Genomic DNA, 20,194 nt, shown 5'->3' on the forward strand with positions numbered 1-20,194 from the left:
GGCAGGCCATGAATGCCCAGTGGGGAAGGGGGACTCTGTGGGGTGTAACATGGGGGAGGGCTCTATAAGGGATGTTACTGAGGTGAGGGGAGAGGGGACTCATGGGATGGGGCGAGAGGGTGCTCTACAGGGCCAGCACTGGAGCCTCCTAGGGTCCATGCTGGCAATGACACCAAGGCAGCCGTGCCAGACACTGCTTTGGGCGGAGGCACCGTAGCTGGGATGGGTGTGGCCCCTGAGTGGTTTCGAGGATCTTGAGGGTGGTGCCATGGGGGGATTGGGCTTGATAAAAACGTCTGAGAGGTTGGAAGCGGTCCGTGGACCATAGTTGGCCCACCCCTGGTCTACATTGACGCTGCATCATCCTAACTACGTTGACCTAAGTGCTATGCCTTTCGTGGAGGTGGAGTTAAGTTGGTGTAGCGGGCAAGTTACATCATCGGGAGAAACATTTTGGTGTAGCGCTCACAGAGTTAGGCAAGGCAGCTTACGTCGATCTAACTCTTTATTGTGGATCAGGCCTTAGGCTGAATATCAGGACCTCTTCCTAATAGTGACATCTGCTACTCTGTAGAAGAGTGTTCAAAGGGAAGTGGTAGAAGCCTTATTCCTTGTAATTGAAAACTAGATGGCACAAAGCACTGGTGAATATACTGTAGCAAACAATCCTTCATTGACAAGGGACTGTATACCTCAAGAAGTTTTTTCTATCTCTAATTTCAGTGGTTCAAGGAGTTGCATATTCAGTGGCCTGCTTGGGGCAAGAGGGCAGTGTAGGACAAGACAGAAAATATGAAGAGATGATTTAGGGTCTTTATAAATAACTGAATAGGCTTGATAAAAGACACATCAAAAATACTTTAACAATGCTTTTTTCCTTTAAAAACACTAGAAATTAAATGTAAAAATGAATATTAGTGCATTGCTAGGGTAGACATAAAGCGTGCAAATGCGACAATTCCATAAGATATCATTTCTACTGCAATCCTTATTCTGGCATGATGCAGATGTATAATATTTTCCATTTCTTTGTTCCTGGGTAAAAGATAAACCTTAATGTATTAGTGTGTATTTACATATACCATAAAATATAGGTTGTGCAACATGGCTCAGTTATTGTTGAAGTAAAAACAATAACTTTTGGACTTCCACACTTTTGAATGCTTTATTTTTTTGCTTAATGGTGAATTAATGTTTGAGTTTTATTTTAATGTAAGGACATTCCAATCAAATGCTACTTTAAAAACCTAAGATTATGAAAAACTGTTACAAATATACTCCATTATTTTAATTTTTTTCAGATGGAAAGGATACTCAAGATGAACAGGAAAAAAGCCCAAAGGAACAACTGAAACCAGCTGAAAAGCTAGACGCTAACAATGCTGATGAAAGCAACAAAGCTGGTGAAAACAGCAAAGGCGATAAGACTGAGTAAATTTAAGTTATTTTTAAAAACTTTACTTTTCCAAGAAAATTACAAGACCAGCATCTAAATCAAATTTGTCTTTCACAGAATTACCTCTGCAAATCCACCCTATAATAGTCTCATACCTCGTGAGGTCAGGAACTATTTAAAAGCATTTTAATTGTTAAAGGACATGTTTGTCAACCCATAGGACCAATCATGTTTCAGCTGAGAATAAGATAGACCCATGTCTTTAATTCCTCTCGTTCCCCTGGCGACACACTTCTAATGGTTAAGAGCCAATACACCCCCACTGGTTCTTTCCACTCTGTGGTTAAAGGAGCATCAGCTTTTTTCCCCACCATTCTGTAAAACATTTTGTCTTACAGAGTTGCTGTATCTATACTTGACACTTTGTAAATCAAGCTGGTGGGATTGGAACATTTTATCTATGGTCAGGAATCCTCTATTTGATCCCTCAATGTTAACTACCTTGTCATTCTCCAGAAATCACCTTTCTTGTTGCAGTCATTTCACCCAGAAAGGTGATCTAAATTGAGGCCCTGATTGCTGATCTTTCCTTTATGTGTTTTCACAAAGATAACTCAGTGCTTAATCCTCAACTTAAATTTTTATCCAGAATGGTATTCAAATTCCATCCTAACCAGATCTCTACCATTCTGGCTGTCTTCCTGAATCTTATGGGCTGCTTGGTAGGACTAAGTTGCATGTTGAGAGGGCCAATAATGATTACGCAGGACCAAACCCTTCTGGAAATCATTCCAGTTGTTCACCTCTTTTTAAGAAAAGCTCAAGGGAAATTATCTCAGCCCAGCAATTGTTAAATAGAGCCAGGACAGTTATGAGAAGGCTCTGGTGCCAGAAGGATTCAAAAGTTATTCTATTAACATAGTAGCTGTCACCACGTCTTGACTCTATACTGTTTCTTTCAGTTCACGTCTTTATTCAATACTGTTCTCTTAAAACTGGAGCAAAATCAGATTCTCATTTGTGGAGGGCAGTCCTTTAGTCCCTTTTCAGTTAAAGATTCTTACAATATCTACCTGGAGATTTCTAATCTCCTACAGTGAGATTGTCCCTGCAGAGCCACAGCAGGAGATTAGCAATCCTGTGAAAGAGCAAGTATATTAAGCACTATACAAACACCGTACATAACACAATGGGGGCCTAGTCCATGACAGGGATTCCTAGGTGCTATGTTTATTATCTGGAGTTCACAGTGTGCGTTGCCTCAGGCTATCCTTTTCTGATACACCTTCCTTTCATGCTTCTTTGGACTCATGCTAGATCTCAGGGAGGAGAGGAACTGATTGAGGTCATGGATCTCTTCTATTTGTGGCTGGAACTTTCGTATCTGAGGCTGATGCCTGCATGTCCCCTAACAATAGCTTTGATCGTTCCAGGACTTGCAAAAGGTGGCTTTCACCTACAAAAGTACCGATACTAAGTAACCTTACCCATATAAATGTACACTTAGGCCTGGTCTACACTGGGGGGGAATCGATCTGTTATACAACTTCAGCTACGTGAACAACGTAGCTGAAGTCGACGTATTTAGACCTATTCACCGCGGTGTTTTCACTACGCTGAGTCGACTGCTGCTGCTCCCCCATAGACTCTGCCTGCGCCTCTCGCTGGAGTACAAGAGTTGATGGGAGAGCGCTCGGGGGTCGATTTATCGCATCTAGACTAGACGCGATAAATCGACCCCTGCTGGATCGATCGCTGCCCGCTGATCCGGCCGGTAGTATAGACATACCCTTATTTACTCAGCATCTCTGTAGTTACATATGAAGTTTATTTTGTATCAATTTATAACCATAAATTTTATGTAAAGAAAACTTGTCTTAACTCATAAAGCTCTTATATGAATCAAATTATACTGTACTTAAAAGGCTTCAGTATTACACAGTAATATATTTAGAAACCGTATGGTTTTAGTACTGCACTGAGAAAGTTTTTGCTTGATGTTATTTAAAAATATTGACCTGTGAGTTTAAAATTGAATATTTCAGCCTTTATTTTATAAATTACACTTCATTATTGTACAAAAAGATGCATAAATCAGTTTCATAACGAGGACAGGACATTTCTATTCCAGATCTTTTCTCCCACTAGCAAATATGTAAGTGATCTCTCAGATTGTATTCCAGTAACATGATTCATCAAATTATAAATTTGTCCCAAACCTTAACTATTGTTAGAGAAAATATGCTTGTGAAGGAAATGGGCCTTTAGTTCCTGCATCAGGTAGAGTTGATAATGGACAGTCTCGGTGAGCTGAAGTTTTTGCCACGTCGAATTACTCATATTCAAGTCATCTGTCTACTTCCTGACCTGGGATCATGTTGGCAGGATTCTGAGTTGGGTATCTGTCTTAACTTTGCAATTCCTAGCATATCATAACTTTAATAACAAGTTAGGAAATATGAAGTTCAGATAGATATTAAACTTCTGTCATTAGGGAAGGGAAGGACAGTAATGAGTCCCAAATGTTGTTTTGAATATCCTTTTTATTTTTCTCAGTTAGTGTCATGTTAGCATTCTTGCTGTACAAGACACAAAGATTAAGACAATCTCTTTCCAATTTAAAAGAAGCCAGAATGCACTGTCTTTTTCTATTATTTTATTTTATTAATTTTATTATGAATTCACAAATTGTGGGTGCCACACAAAGAGGGGTTTGAATGAGGAGAGCAGTAGATTTGTCAACTGTAATTACAAGAACATTCCATACCTATGGGACAAACAGTGTTAGATTGAAAGCAGGCTTTTGTATTCACTGCCTTCACAGTAATTTTATTGACTGATTACTCTTTTTCTGTAAATCAGTTAGTTGAACATTATATATGTGTATACTCTATATTTCAAAAGGTGTGATGACAGCAAACAATCAAAAGGTGAAGACAAGGAAATCCAGGTGAGTATTTGATCTATCAGAAGATTGTTCCAGTTAAAAATGATCCTTTATTTCCTTTTAAGTTTTTTCTTTGACTATGAGGAATAAGAATGTTGCAGACCTGTATTCTGGCATATGCAATAGCAGCAAGTTACATTAAGACAGTAACTTTTATGGAGAAACATTTTATTTTTATATTTTGTAGTAGGGCTTACTATTTCCCCTATAATACATACAAACTTCTGTTGCAAACGTCTGCAATAGTAAAAATGCTCCAGTATGAATGTACACTATAACTTGAGTTAACAGAATGGTTTCATATTCGTTACCCGTGGGCTGTACATGGCCCAACCAAATATTTCATAAGGCCCAGGGCCTGCTTCAACACAATATGCTAACGGACAATTCATTAACGTTTTGTCATCACGTTTACATCATTTTAGTTTACACAAGTGTGTAAATAGACAATACTGTACATAGGTTGTTTGTATCTAAATACATATGACACAAGCTGAACTTAAAATATAAATCAATATAGGTGACTTTAAATCTTGTTAAAACATGTACAATCTGTTTTGCCCACACAAGGTTGTGCTTAGGTTTATGTGGCCCTCCTGTGTAATAGGGTTGGGCACCACTGACCTGAATCATACAAATAAGAAATCCTCAGGGTGTTTTTATCTCTATTGTTTTACAGGATAAAGAGAAAGATAATGATGATGAAATACAATCTGAAGAATTCACCAGCCATGAAGAACTATTAGGATATTTGGTAGGTGTTAAATTTATGTTGAGCCAAGTTTGATGGAAAATTTAATGAAATATTTAATGTAGCATGTAGTTAATTAAGACTGTAGTCAAAAAGTAGAAGATACATTGAATGTAAAACATAGGTAGTCTGTTAATTAAAAAAATACTACTTTTATGTATGATGATTCCACCTGGAACAAAAATTTGGATTGGGATTCTGATGGGAAGAAAATCTAAGAGAAAATATACTTCAGGCGTGCTGGCAGTTTCTCGGAGACCGTATCAAAGGCATAACAGCAAACTATCCCAAGGTGAAGGTAAGACAGGAAGAACAGTAAGAGGCCAGTATGGCTGCATGAGGCACTCTTTAATAGCCTAAAAATAAAAAAAGGATCCTATTAAAAAGTGAAAATGTGGACAGATTGTGAAAGATAAGTACAAAAGAATAGTACAGGCATATAGGGACAAAATCAAGAAGGCTAAGGCACAAAATGAGTTATATCTAGCAAGGGACATAGAAGGAAATAAGAAGAGGGTCCATAAATACATTAGGAGGAAGAGAGATGAAGGAAAGAATAGGTCCACTGCTTAGTGGGGAAGGAGAATGAATAATGGACAACATAAAGATGGCCAAGGTGTTTAATGCCTGCTATTTCGCTTCAGTCTTCACTGAAAAGATTAATTGTGACTTGATGATTAACACAATTAATATTAACAAGAGGGAAGGAACATAAGCCAGAATATGGAAAGACCAGGTTAAAAAAATTGAGATAAATTGGATGTATTCAAGTCAGCAAGGCTGTTGTATTAATTTAAATGGAATAAATGGGCCAAAAGAGTCAAAGATTAACATGACCCTGTCACTATCCAACAGCAAACAGTGTTAAACACAGTTTGGGGTTTGGTATACAGAGAACTCAGCCTGCTTAATACCATGGCAAACACACGAAAATGACAGAGGAAATTCAGTGTTAATAAATGCAAAATAATGCACAATGGAAAACTTAATCCCAACTATACATACAAAATTATGGGGTCTAAATTAGCTGTTACAACTGAAGAAAAAGATCTTGGAGTCATTATGGATAGTTATCTGAAAACATCCACACAATGTGCAGCAGCAGTCAAAAAAGCAAACAGAATGTTGGGAATCATTAGGAAAGGGATAGATAATAAGACAAAAAATATATTGCCTCTATATAAATCCATGGTACACCCCATCTTGAATACTGTGTGCAGATGTGGTTGCCCCATCTCAAAAAAGATATATTGGAATTGGAAAAGGTTCAGAAAAGGACAACAAAATGACTAGGTGTATGGAACAGCTGCCATATGAGGAGAGATTAATAAGACTGGGATTTTTTAGCTTGGAAAAGAGATGACTAAGGTGGGGATATGATAGAGGTCTGTAAAATAATGACTGGTGTGGAGAAAGTAAATAAGGAAGTGTTATTTAATCCTTCTCATAATACAAGAACTAGGGGTCACAGATGAAATTAATAGGCAGTAAGTTTAAAACAAACAAAAGGAAGTATTTCTTCACACAACACCCAGTCAACCTGTGGAACTCTTTGCCAGAGAATTTTGTGAAAGCCAAGACTATAACATTGTTAAAAAAATATATAGATACATTCATGGAGGATAGGTCCATCAATGGCTATTAGCCAGGATGGGCAGGGATGGTGTCCCTAGCCTCTGTTTGCCAGTAGCTGAGAATGGGCGACAGGGGATGGATCACTTGATGATTACCTGTTCTGTTCATTCCCTCTGGGGCACCTGGCATTGGCCACTGTCAGAAGACAGGATACTGGGCTAGATGGACCTTTGGTCTGACCCAGTGTGGCCATTCTTATTTTTTTAACAGTTTATTAAAGATGAAGAAAAAACCATTAAAGCATTTGAAATGTAAAATATTAAAGTTTTTGTTTTAAAAACATCCCTTATTTCCTTTCCCTTTAGCTGAAGAGAGTTTTTAGAAAGAGAACCCCTTTGTTTGACAGTTTTTTACATGGTATTAAAGGTGGCAGTAGCTGTTGAGATGGCTTGGAGCCGTTGTTGCTGAGGCCTGATCCTTTTTCCTAGAAGACAAAACAAGACAAACGCATACCAGAGGGGATAGAAGTGAACCGCAAAGATAGGAAATATAGCTTCTGTCTCTGATGTTGCCTCACGCTTGCAACCTTACTGCTGGAAAAACACGGACATGGCACATGGTCTTATTAGCCACTCCAAAATCTGCAAAAGTGTATCAGCATTGGGCTGTTAAAGAGGGAGCTAAAGTAATGCCCTCAGGTCACAGGCTCACAGCAGTGTTGTAATATATGCAGTCCTGGTTGGCAGAGCCAGATTCTTTTTGCGAATACAGACTAACACGGCTGTTACTCTGAAACCAGATTCTTTTATTAGACAGAAGATGAAAAGAGAAGGATAGGAAAGAGAATTAATAAGGTGGTAAAGAAGAAGGTCACGCTAGGGCAGGTGCGGGTGTGTGACAAAGTCACATCCCAGATGTTGTTTGGGATTTAACTAGAACCAGTGGAAATGACAGTGTCATCTGGGTCTCTCTTGGCTTGGTCTGGTCAGGATATTTCTCTGGATTAGGATAGTGATGGCACAGTGGTGTCATGCTGGATCTCAAGGTCCCAGGAGATGATGGGGCCTGGCAATCATGATGAAGTCACTCCTTCCCCCTCTTTCAGTCAGTCACTGTCTCAGTAGCCAGCTTTTCCACCAGTGTCTCTTCTTGAGGACCCCAAAAGGGAGTGATGGTCAGGATAGCCTTTCATCATCCCTTCATTATTTTGTTTACCAGTTTTGACTAGTTTTTCACACACCAGTTTTGGTTCACCAGTTTTTCAGTCCCACACTTTCTTGTTCACCAGGCATGATCTTAACACAATCCTTGAGTTATATCAGTAGTGCTTTTTGGAGTGGGGGGGGAGGGACTAATTCTGTCTCTGTCTCGCTTTTGTGTCTTTTCCCATCAACATTTGTTGGTAAAGGTTATTGTGACATTTTATGAATATTACTTATGAATAGTGGAGCTCACAATTAGGATAAATTTGTAGGCCCAATTATCACAGTAGACCTGATTAAATTAACTGTAGGATACTTACAAATCTAGCTAAAGCAATCACAGAACCATTAGCGATTATCTTTGAGAACTCATGGAGGATGGGTGAGATCCCAGAGGACTGGAGAAGGTCAAACGTAGTACCTGTCTTTAAAAAGGGTAACAGAGAACCTGGGGAATTATAGACCAGTCAGCCTAACTTTGATACCTGGAAAGATATTGGAATAAATCATTAAAAATTAATATGTAAGCACCTAGAGGATAATAGGATGATAAATAATAGTCAATACGGATTTGTCAAAAATGGCTCATATCAAACTAACCTAATTTCCTTCTTGGTCAGGTTTACTGCCCTAATGGTTAGGAGGAAGCATGAAATGTGAGATTTCAATTTTTAGTAAAGCTTTTGACACAGTCCCCCACATGACGTTCTCATATGCAGACTAGGGAAGTATGGTCTAGATGAAATTAGTATAAAGTGGGTGCACAACTGGTTGAAAAGCTGTGCTCAGAGTAGTTATCAATGGTTCATTGTCAAGATGGGATGATATATCAAGTGGGGGTTCCTGCAGGAATCTGTCATTGATTTGGTGCTATTCAGTATTTTCATTAATTACTTGGATAATGGACTGAGAGTACACTTATAAAATATGCAGATGACACCAAGATGGGAGGGATTGCAAGCACTTCAGCAGACAGGAGTAGAATTCAAAATGATTTTGTTAAATTGTAGAATTAGTCTGAAATCAACAAGATGAAATTCAATAAAGATAAGTACAAAGTATTTCACTTAAGAAGGAAAAATCAAATGCACAAATACAAAATGGGGAACAACTGGCTAGACAGCAGTACTTCTGAAAAGGATTTTGAGATTATAGTGGATCACAAACTGAATATGAGTCAGGAATGTGATGCAGGTGAGAAAGAGGCAAATATAGTTTTGGGGTGTATTAACAGGAATATAATGGTATGTAAGATGCAGGAGGTAAATGTTCCACTCCATTTGGCACTGGTGAGGTTTCGGCTGGAGTACTGCATCCAGTTTAGGGCATCACAGTTTAGGAAAGATGTGGAGAGAGTCCAAATTGGAGAGAGTCCAAAGGCAAGCTATAAAACTAGGTATATTTTATCTTGAGAAAAGAAGACTGAGGGAGGGCCAAATAACAGTACTCAAATGTGTTAAGGGCTTAGCAGATATATGTGACTGCTGCTTTCCAACAGAGCCTGGCTACTTCCTGGTTCGGGACCCTTCCCCTTACCTAGTCAGAAGAAAGGAAATAGAGTCGGAAGGGGGCTGATGTCAGTTGTAGTCTTCTGCTTAGCAGATCCATCGCACATGGGATCAGTCCTGGAATTTGCCTCCTGCACAAGATTATGCAGAAAACTTCCTTTTCTCTGCCCAGTAGCAAGAGAGCAATGGAAAGTAGGCTGTTTTGTGCTCTGCTAGGGGAGCATTGATCTCAATACCTTATTATGCTGATCCATTCTTGTATCTGGCATCTGTATCTTGGTTTGAATTACACATTTTGGAATTGCTCTTGATGCCCACTAACCGTCTTCACTGGAATACTCTGCTGTTTAAATATGAGGCTCTAAATGTTTAGCTTCTTTCATTATAGAATTTCTGTTTTTCTCCAGTTCACCCACTGCTGTCTCTCCTTGCTTCCTTGTTGAACTTCAGCTTTCATTTGCGATTTGTTCAGTCTCCTGTTCGTTAGCATCTGGGCTGAAGATGCACCCATCTCCATTGTTGAGTTTTAACACTTTCAGTGATTGAGTTGCTGTCCCTCTTTACTTGCTTTAGTTAAAATATAGTATGCTTATTGTTCAGGTAATCTATTTGGAGAAAATATGGACTGCATAAATTTTGAGTGATACTTTAGTTCAGTGGTTCTCAAACTGTGGGTCAGGATCCCAAAGTGGGTTGTGACCCCATTTTAATGGGGTTCCCAGGGCTGGCTTAGACTGGCTGGGTCCCGGGGCCAAAACCTGAGCCCCACGGCCCGGGGCTGAAGCCTGAGAGCTGCAGCCTTGGATGGCGGGGCTCAGGTTACAGGCCCCCTGCCTGGAGCTGAAGCCATTGGGCTTCTGCTTTGTTCCCCTGCCCAGAGTAGTGGGACTGGGGCTTTGGGCCCCCCCGACCCAGGGCGGCGGAGCTCGGGCAGACTCAGGCTTCAGTCCCCCCTCCTGGAGTCGTGTAATAATTTTGTTGTCGGAAGGGGGTCGTGGTACAATAACGTTTGAGAACCCCTGCTCTAGTTTTTTTAGAAGCAATGAAGAATACAGTGGCTTTCTGTTTTAGAAGAGCTTATATTTTAATGTGATTTGATAACCTTAGTCATCACTGCCATAATTTCATTAGCTCAAAAAAAAAATCCACTGGTGTTAGTAATCTATTATCGGCTTCCCTTTACTAAATATTTATTTTGCATGTTTGTTATTAGCTGCTGTTTTGTTTATAGGATTCTCTTTGAAAAATAGTGATGCAAACTCAAACAGAACAAATACTGTTTGTTTTTAAAAGTAATCTCAATTGTCCATTGATAAATTATTTGGTGTATTGGTTGCTTTGTGATTACATAGATATTGAGATACTGGCTTTGACTTGTAAAACCTTGAGTGTCTTGGGACCTGCCTCTCTCTGCGTGCAATATTGTCTCAGTTGTGATCAGTAAAGGTGGTCAAGCTGGAATCTTCTCACTTTAGGAGAAGATACTGATCGGGCAGTTTTGTGGGGGCCCCTAACTTTGGAATTCATGTCCGCCTCTGAAAATAGACTGAATTTGTTAACCTTTGGGGCTTGCTTCAAGGCTCTTTTATACACTCAGGCTCTTAAGGAAAGCAGCTGAGGCTTAAATTCACTTTGGGTTTTTTTTGCTATTTGGGGAATGATAAAGCTGCTGAATTTGTTGATTCTTGTATGAATATTACTATGAGAAAATTATATAAGCGTGTAACTCCAATTGGTACTCTTAAAGGTGTTTCTATATAAACTGAAATAAAATTTGATGTTACAAGCAAAGCAGTAAGTAATCTAATCGCTCATCTATGCCATAGATGAAAAGTTAGATTGTCTCCTTCGTCTTTTAAAATGTGTTTTGATTTTTCACCTTTTTTTTCCAGCAAAGCTTTGAGATACTGAGTGAAGATGATGCATCCTTTATCTTAAAGGTTACACAAACCCTTACGAATGCATTGGTGGAATATCGGCAACAGGTTGCACCAACAAATGTAATTTTGTATATTTTAGTAAATGATTGAATCTGTCTTGACTTCTGTGACCTATAAAGAGTACAGATCAGGTATTCATACTGGAACAGAATGGACATGGGTGCAACCTCCAAGTTTTGGCCATCGAGATTTTGAAAGATTTATAGTGAAGATAGTATGAGAAAATCATAGCTTTTCCTGTACAGTTGTAACATTTTTTTGCTTCCCTTTGATTGCCGACTAGAAGTGCATGAAATATTCTAATAAAAGTTATGACAATTTGCCTGATTTAGGGGCCATTTTAAAAAAAGTATTTGAAATCTTGTTCTACTTTTTCTTCACTATATCTTATTGAAAGTTTGAAATCCATTTTGGCTTAAAAGTTCATACCTTTGAGTGATACCATTTTTGGTGCCTAAAAGCCACGTGGGCTGGAGGATTAAGCAAAGAGCTTGAAGCTAGAACATCCTAAATCCTGCTTCTGTCTTTTCCAGTGATTGGCCTTATTAGTGTGTTCTCATATACACACTATTAAGGCCCAGTCCTGCAAACATTTAATTATGTGCATAACATTATTCATGTGAGTAGTTCCACTGACTTCTGTAGGACTATTTGCATGAGAACACTTCAATCTCTTTGATCACTCAATTACAGACCTAAAAGTGGCAATTCTTCAACAAAAAAACTTCAAAAACAGACTCCAGTGAGCGACTGCTGAATTGGAATTAATTTGCAAACTGGATACAATTAACTTAGGCTTGAATAAAGACTGGGAGTGGATGGGTCATTACACAAAGTAAAACTATTTCCCCATGTTTATTCCCCTTCCCCCTTCCTCAGATGTTCTTATCAACTGCTGGAAATGGCCCACCTTGATTATCACTACAAAAGGTTTCTTTCTCCCCCTCCCGCCTCCCCGCTCTCCTGCTGGTAATAGCTCACCTTACCTAATCACTCTTGTTACAGTGTGTATGGTAACACCCATTGTTTCATGTTCTCTGTGTATATAAATCCCCCCACACTGTATTTCCCACTGAATGCATCTGATGAAGTGAGCTGTAGCCCATGAAAGCTTATGCTCTGATAAATTTGTGAGTCTCTAAGGTGCCACAAGTCCTCCTTTTCTTTTTGCATGAGTAAAGTTACACATGTAATTAAGTATTTGCAGGATTGGGTGTAGGTCAGTAAATATATAATTATCCTAATTTTCTTGTCTGTGTCAAAAGCAGGAATAAAACTCTGATCTTTTGGGCCTCCATCCTGTGCCTAATACATTGCTCCAAGGTACCCTGCCTCAGGGTACTTTGGAAAATTGGGAATCACAAATTTCCAATAGTATATAAAGCTTTTGCTTTCATGACTGGTGGTTTATGGAGATATGGGCTCTTTAGTGTGGTTTTTTTGGCTAGCACATTGTGCCTTTTTGTCACTGGAGTGGGACTTAATGATAGCAAATGTTCTTTCCCTAAAAATTTTACTTGCTACTAACTCTAGCATAACAAGTTTTTTAGATGTACGTTTTTGGAAACTCTTATTTATTTAACCCATCAGTCTGGAGGTTTTTTTGGTGAAGATACTGTTCCTGTTTCTTCTCTCCTGAAGTGTTCTACTGACCTAATTTTAAGAGTTGATTGTTTAAAAAACTTGAAAGAAGTTATGCATGCAATTTTCTTTAAACTTTTAGGACTCTTTAGATTCTGAACCAAACCAAGAAAAAACAATTGAACATTCCACAGAACAATCTGAAGCGACTTCGGTGGATATTAGTGACTCTAACACTGGTAAAGCTTTAAGAATTTAAGACTCCATTTCTTTAAATATATTTTAACCCTAACATTGAGTTGTGTGAAAACTTCTAGTATTTTTTTTTCTGCTTCACTGAAGCAGAGTTTCAAAATGATCAAGTTCAAGTAGTTTACATTAATGGGGTTCTCTTTCTCCAGAGATATAGGAAGGTATATCAACCAATCAGAAAATAAAGGCTATTCACACACTAAATTTAAATGTAGAAATATATGGGACTTTTAAAATTCATGGCTCATTAGATTGTCCCACTGGAAATGAATGGGAGAGTTCTTTGTTTCCTGCAAGCACATGCTAGTCTTTAAATGGACAACAAATATGCAGTTTGAACATTTGCAACTTAAAATGTTCTAGCTCTTGTTGAATTGATAGAGGCTAATTATTTTAAAAAATTAATGTGCTCAGAAAAGTCTTTATTCCCAAAGAAAGAATGCAAGTTCTGAAGTCTTAAAACTTGAATTGAAGTAGGAGAAAAGTATGTTTTAAAAAGATTATCTCCAGCATCTAAATGTGCTGGTCTGGAGAGAGGGAAATGTGATTGCACTTCCAGGAGGACTTGATGAGGCTGGGTCATTGCATGGAAGCAAACAAGTCCATGATTTTGGTGCCTTGTTCCTGAGTTAAGAGGGTTCATAGTCAGTCTTTTTTTTCCTTCCTCCTCCTCTCCCCCTTGAAGAGGAATAGACTAGACTCAGGTCCAGTCCACTCATGGAAATTGCAGAGTTAACTAAATTGATTTCTTAGCCAGCTTAGTTAAATGAGTGCAACTCCCCTTTATCCAGCAGCTGAACACTTTACAGCTTCTTAGCCTCCGTGGTTCTGCTCCTGATATATCAGTACAAGAAACTTGCGTCTTTCTACCGAAGGAGTTCATTCTTGGGACTAACAGGTTCTGTTTTTGTCATACCATCTGGTTTGATGGGGAACACACTCCCATGCCAGTAAATAAAAATATCTAGAAATTCCAGTGCACCTCCTTTCGCTGTAACGTTTTGATAAGGTGACAATATTTCCTAAGAAGCATAGCATCTTAAAATTTCAATTAACATGCCATTAGTGAAACTTGGAATTACCTGCAGTATATGAAGTTTTGGAACTATGTTCTTTTTTTTGTATACATAGTGGAAGTAACTTTTTTTTTCCTTGCAGGGTTTTCAGCAAATTATGTGTCAGACAGGAGGCAGCATCCTGCCCAACAACCTTATAACAACACCGCAACAAAGTCTAATGTTAGTGGAAAATTCATGAAAAACGATTCACAATCAGTGAACTTTTCAAAAAACAATGCTACAAATTGGAAACGTGGGACTTTTCAATCCACATTTAGAAGATTAAGTAATGAATTAGAGTCTGCTGCTGAAGAGCAATATCCCTCCTCTTCTCAAAACATGTTTAATAGGAAGTTTTCATCTGCTACTGAGAGAGATGCACCCCAAAACTCTTTAACTGACTCTTTGAGAACATCATATGAAAACGATGTCACTACTGAATTTTTCAATAGTGTAAGAAATATGGATGCTGCTGAGGTTACAGCTACTCTACAGAAAATAGCAGCCACAAATCCAGCCTTCAGAGGTAATCTACTTGCATATGTATAACTTAATTTTGTTTGTAGTAATTTTTTTTAAATGATATCGTCAAAGTGGAGCAGAGCTGTACAGATAAAGTGTATTTTGTGGATTTATAAGGACAGAAGTTGTTGTCCTCTTTTAGTTCTTAATATTTTCAACTTGCCACTTTGTCAGGACCCACACTCTTTCTTAGGGGTGAATGTCAAAATGCTTGTTCTCCTCTGAAGATGTCATATGTATCTTAATTTTTATTGCCTTTCGGTATTTTCCTGTAAGCTCCTAGTAACGTTAACAAGTTTTTCCTATCATGAAGATTCAATTGACTAAAATCAAGCATGCCTTCTTTTAATAATAATAATAAATAATAAAAAAGTGAATCTAGGACTTGTATGGTAGTTAGTATGATGTTGTCTTTAGGGTTTGAGATTTATGGCATGTAAGAAGCCTTTGCTTGTACAATTCTTAGGAAGATGTGTACTCGTACTCAGTAATATTCTCAGTAAACAGCTCTTAATCAGGAGACAAGTATTTTCATCTCTCACTATAAGCTCCTAAGAGTCCCAGCTTCTGAACTCTCCCATATCTCTATATCCAACTCGTCTGCTACCCTCCCCTGACAAGCAGCTTATCCTCATTTCTAAGCCTCAAACACACAATTTCTATGTCCACCTGAAAATTTGGTAGCATTCTGATCATTAAGACTCCTGAGATAATTCTAATAAAATATGTATACATTTGTTTCATTTAGTATGAAATCTTCCAAAACTCATGAAAATGTCCAGATGTTTCATTAGTACATTTATGTATGTTTGTTTTAAAATAATCATTATTAGAAGAACTTTATCAGCAAATCACTCATCTTCTCTTCTCCCTTTTTTATTAAAGGTATTGACATTCCAAATGTGATAAGGATCTTGACTGAAAGTGGGACTCTTAGAGCACCAAACAGCAACAGTGTGCAGTGATATGGGAAAACAAGAAATGAAATTAATATCGGAATGTGTAAACTGAAAATTTGTCACTTGTATGCAATTAATTTCAGTCTGTACAGTGTTACTTGTTATAACTCCAGAGTACTAGTTTGATTTTGCAGATTTGCGTGTTATATTTATTTCTCCCAATAGCTGGAATTTCTGTATTTGTGGAAAGAGACTATAATGTTGATTTAAAAAAATATTTTTCCTTTGTTAAAGATTATCACTTTTTAAAATTACCCAAAAAATGGTTTAGCAATATCTTGGCTCGAAAGCTTTTGGGTTTTACATAGTGGAGGGCTAATCTTTTTTCTTAATTCTTCATAAAAATAACTAAAGAAAGGAATTGCATGGGTAGAGTAGAATATACAGGCTTGAACCTTCTAGGTCATTAGTTCAAATTTGACTCAAGATTATCTGTACCCGAAAGATACTTCCTTTTGCAGCTATTCTTTGGCCACTGGACCTGATCCAAAGCCCCCTTTAGTCAAGAGAGAGACTCCATTGATTTATGTGGGCTTTGGATCAGGCCCCATCGTGTGAGATAAGATTATAATGTCAGTCTGGTTCCTGGTTGAGGTGTCCAAATTGCATGAAACCCATCAGTGTTGGAAACTTAATTGGAAGACTCCGCAAACAGGTCAGAGATTGATATGTGTCTCCAAATGATCTAGTCAGGTCATGGTTGAGATACAGTGCAGTGATTTTGTTTGCTCAGTGAGAAACGTAACCCAGTGGTTATCTCTGCCTGCTGTGTCCTGCATAATATCTATGAAGCAAAGGGAGAATAGTTGCCACTGGGGTGGAGGGCGGAGATGGAACGGCTGTCTACCGAGTTTGAACAGTCAGACACAAGCGCTGTTAGAAGAGCTCTACACAGATCCATACAGCTCAGGGAGGCTTTGAAAAGAGCACTTTAACAGTGAGCCACAGTAGTGTGTTGTGGTGTACTGAGCTCTAGCTGGCTCTGTAGTTTGGGGGCTTGTTTGGAATTTTTATGGTGCTTGCTGTACATTTATGATTATTACACTGTTTGCCACTGATCCTATGAGTTGTGTCACAGTAGTTGTTATTGTATAAGTGCTTTCACTAATGCCAGGCATTCTGCAGCACAGATTGGGATCTAATAAAGATGAATTATTTTCCAAACAATCGAGATTAATTGACTAACAAAAACACTTCAAAAAATGTGTGTGCAAGCTAAAAGAAAATCCATACATTTAAGCTTTTAATATTAACAGAGTTTAAAGAAGGGAAAGGAACATTCATGTCTATTTTAGTTACACATACATCAACCATGGTTTTCACAGGTTTGTGCATAAGAAGCTGTGATTGTCCTTAATGTCCCCAAGGGTGGAGAAGTAGGGTTAGGGATGTGGCCCCTGATGCCAAGTGGAGTGTTGGCTTGGAAAGTGTAGAGAGGTGTTATACTGGAATTCTCCATGGACTGCAAAGGGAGGCGAGCTGGGATTGTTGAACCTGTAGGTCTACAAGAGTCTGCAGCATCTGTTTTTGCTCCCGGAGAAGCCCCATTATGTCTTGGTGCATCTCCCTCTCCTATTCCTGCTGAGATTCCTGGGCCTGGCTCCTGTCCTCTCTTTCCTTCTCCATACAATCTTCAATATTCATCCTCCAGGCCTGTTCAAGGTCTGATGCAACACTGCCTTTACAAGATCTTGATCAACATGTCATTCTGAGTCCACATCATTCAGGCATTCCATGGCTGCAATGCCAGCAGCTTCAGACAGAACACACAGAGGGACCGTTGTTAAGGTTAAAATTTTGTCATGGTTATTTTTGGTAAAAGTCAGAGAGGTCAGAGGCAATAAACAAAAAATCACGGGAGCTGTGATCTGTCCCTGACTTTTACTAAAAATAACGGGGGTGGGGGGAATGACAGAGCCCCATATGAGGGTACTGAGAGCCTGAGCCCCACTGTGGGAAGTGGGGGAACACAGCCAGGTTCCTGCTGCAACTGCAAGGGGGGGCACCCAGCTCTGGCTCCAGCTCTAGCCGCGGCCTTGGCGGGCACACAGCTCTAGCTGAAGTCACAGGTTGGGGACACACAGCCCGGGTCAAAGCTGTGGTTTGGGGGTGCACAGCCCTGGCTGAAGCCGCAGGGTGGGGGCACACAGCCCTGTCTCCAGCTGCGAGGGAGATGCTCTTAGTTTTCACAGACAAGACTGTGGCAATATTTTACCTCCGCAGACAAGGTGGAGCGTAGTCTTTCCCACTCTGCTAAGAGGTGACTTCTCTTTCGGAAATTTGTATTTCCAATTCGGTGGATCTTGAAACATCTAACCTTCTGGGGGTGCAGAATGGTTTTGCAGACCCCCGCGGCAGATCATTTATGAGTCGCCACAAATGGTCGCTTCACCTAGATGTGACCAGACACCTCTTCCAATGGTGGGCATCTCCTCAGGTAGACCTATTTGCAACAAGAACCAGCAGAAAATGTCAGCAATTCTGTTCCCTGCAAGGTCGCAGCCAGGGTTCCCTGACAGATATATTCTTGTTTCCCTGGTCAGACAGGCTCCTCTGTGCTTTCCTGCCAATCCCACTCGTTCACAAAGTCCTGCTGAAGATCAGACAGGACCACGTCAGAGTCCTATTCATAGCTCCAGTGTGGGCCCACCACCACTGGTTCTTCACACTCCCATATCTGTCAATGAAACCTCCAATTTTGCTCCCATTGGTCTTGGACTTAATTTCCCAAGGCCATGATTGGCTGCTTCACCTGAACCTCCAAGTGCTTCATCTAACCACATGGATGCTCCATGGTTAGATGGTAGAGAGCAGTCTTGCTCAAAAGAGGTGTAGATTGTCCTGCTAAATTGTAGAAAGCCATCCATGAGAGCTACTTGCCTTTCTAAGTGGAGACATTTTTCCATCTGGTTGTGTCATTCAGGGATTTTGCTGACCTATTTCTTGATCCCGCACATACTAGAATATCTACTATACCTGAAAGGTCAAGCGTTGGCCATTTGTTCTGCCAGAGTACACCTAGCGGCCGTTTCTGCATTCCAGCCTAAGGTGGATAATCAATCTGAGTTTTCTAATGACATGTCAATAAGATTTCTGAAAGGCCTATACAAATTATATCCTCAAGTGCACAATCCAGTTCCCAGTGGACCTCACCTTAGTGTTATCAAGACCAATGGCTCCACTGTTTGAGCCTTTGGCTACTTGCTTGCTGTTACATCTATCAATTAAGGTGGCATTGTTGGTAGCCACCACTTCTGCTAAAAGAGTAGAAGAGTTTTGTGCGCCAATGTCATGGCCTTCCTATACAATCTTCTTTAAGAACCGGGTCTACCTGCACCCTCATCTGAAGTTTGGCCCAAAGGTGGTGTCTGTGTTTCATGACAACCAGCCAGTTTACTTACCTACTTTATTCCTGAAATCACACATGAATAGGAAAGAGCTGTGTTTGCCCTTCCTAAAAGTTAGAAGAGCACTGGCATTCTGTCTTGCTAGAATGAAGCAGTTCCATAAATTCTGTCAACTGTTCGTGGTGATCGTGAACAGAATGAAAGGTCAACTAATCTCTACTCAAATAATTTTTTCTTGGATAAAAACGTAAGAATGGCCATACTGGGTCAGACCAAAGGTCCATCTAGCCCAGTATCCTGTCTTCTGACAGTGGCCAATGCCAGGTGCCCCAGAGGGAATGAACAGAACAGGTAATCATCAAGTGATCCATCCCCTGTCGCCCATTCCCAGCTTCTGGCAAACAGAGGCTGGGGACACCATCCCTGCCCATCCTGGCTAATAGCCATTGATGGACCTATCCTCCATGAATTTATCTAGTTCTTTTTTTAACCCTGTTATGGTCTTGGCCTTCACAACATCCTCTGACAAGGAGTTCCACAGGTTGACTGTGCATTGTGTGAAGAAATACTTCCTTTTATTTGTTTTAAACCTGTTGCCGATTAATTTCATTTGGTGACCCCTAGTTCTTGTGTTATGAGAAGTAGTAAACAAAACTTTCTGATCTACTTTCTTTACATCAGTCATGATTTTATAGACCTCAATCATATCTCCCCTTAGCCATCTCTTTTCCAAACTGAAAAGTCCTAGTCTTATTAATTTCTCCTTATACGGAAGCCATTCCATACCCCTAATCATTTTTGTTGCCCTTTTCTGAACCTTTTCCGATTCCAGTATCTTTTTTGAGATGAGGCAACCACATCTGCACACAGTATTCAAGATGTGGGCGTACCATAGATTTATATAGAGGCAACATGATATTTTCTGTCCTATTATCTATCCCTTTCGTAATTATTCCGAACATTCTGTTCACTTTTTTGACTGCCACTGCACATTGTGTGGATGTTTTCAGAGAACTCACCACCATGACTCCAAGATCTGTTTCTTGAGTGGTAACAGCTAATTTAGACCCCATCATTTTATATGTATAGTTGGGATTATGTTTTCCAATGTGCATTACTTTGCATTTATCAGCACTGAATTTCATCTACCTTTTTC

General features: G+C 39.4%; 1 protein-coding gene across 4 annotated transcripts in view; it reads left to right on the forward strand.

The window, feature by feature from the left end:
- The window catches only part of LOC140907176 (uncharacterized), a 62,010-nt gene extending 45,152 nt beyond the window's left edge, over positions 1 to 16,858 (forward strand). For all 4 annotated transcript variants that reach the window (XM_073332504.2, XM_073332506.2, XM_073332507.2 and 1 more), the window contains 7 exons: positions 1,302 to 1,431; positions 4,301 to 4,346; positions 5,023 to 5,097; positions 11,272 to 11,379; positions 13,043 to 13,139; positions 14,311 to 14,736; positions 15,618 to 16,858. In XM_073332504.2, the coding sequence (XP_073188605.2) occupies positions 1,302 to 1,431; positions 4,301 to 4,346; positions 5,023 to 5,097; positions 11,272 to 11,379; positions 13,043 to 13,139; positions 14,311 to 14,736; positions 15,618 to 15,697 (962 nt within the window). In that variant the 3' untranslated portion in view covers positions 15,698 to 16,858. The remainder of the gene's footprint in view (positions 1 to 1,301; positions 1,432 to 4,300; positions 4,347 to 5,022; positions 5,098 to 11,271; positions 11,380 to 13,042; positions 13,140 to 14,310; positions 14,737 to 15,617) is intronic.
- Positions 16,859 to 20,194: the final 3,336 nt, after the last annotated feature.

Source organism: Lepidochelys kempii, chromosome 2 (assembly GCF_965140285.1).
Source record: "Lepidochelys kempii isolate rLepKem1 chromosome 2, rLepKem1.hap1, whole genome shotgun sequence".
In the NCBI taxonomy this organism is placed as follows: domain Eukaryota; kingdom Metazoa; phylum Chordata; order Testudines; family Cheloniidae; genus Lepidochelys; species Lepidochelys kempii.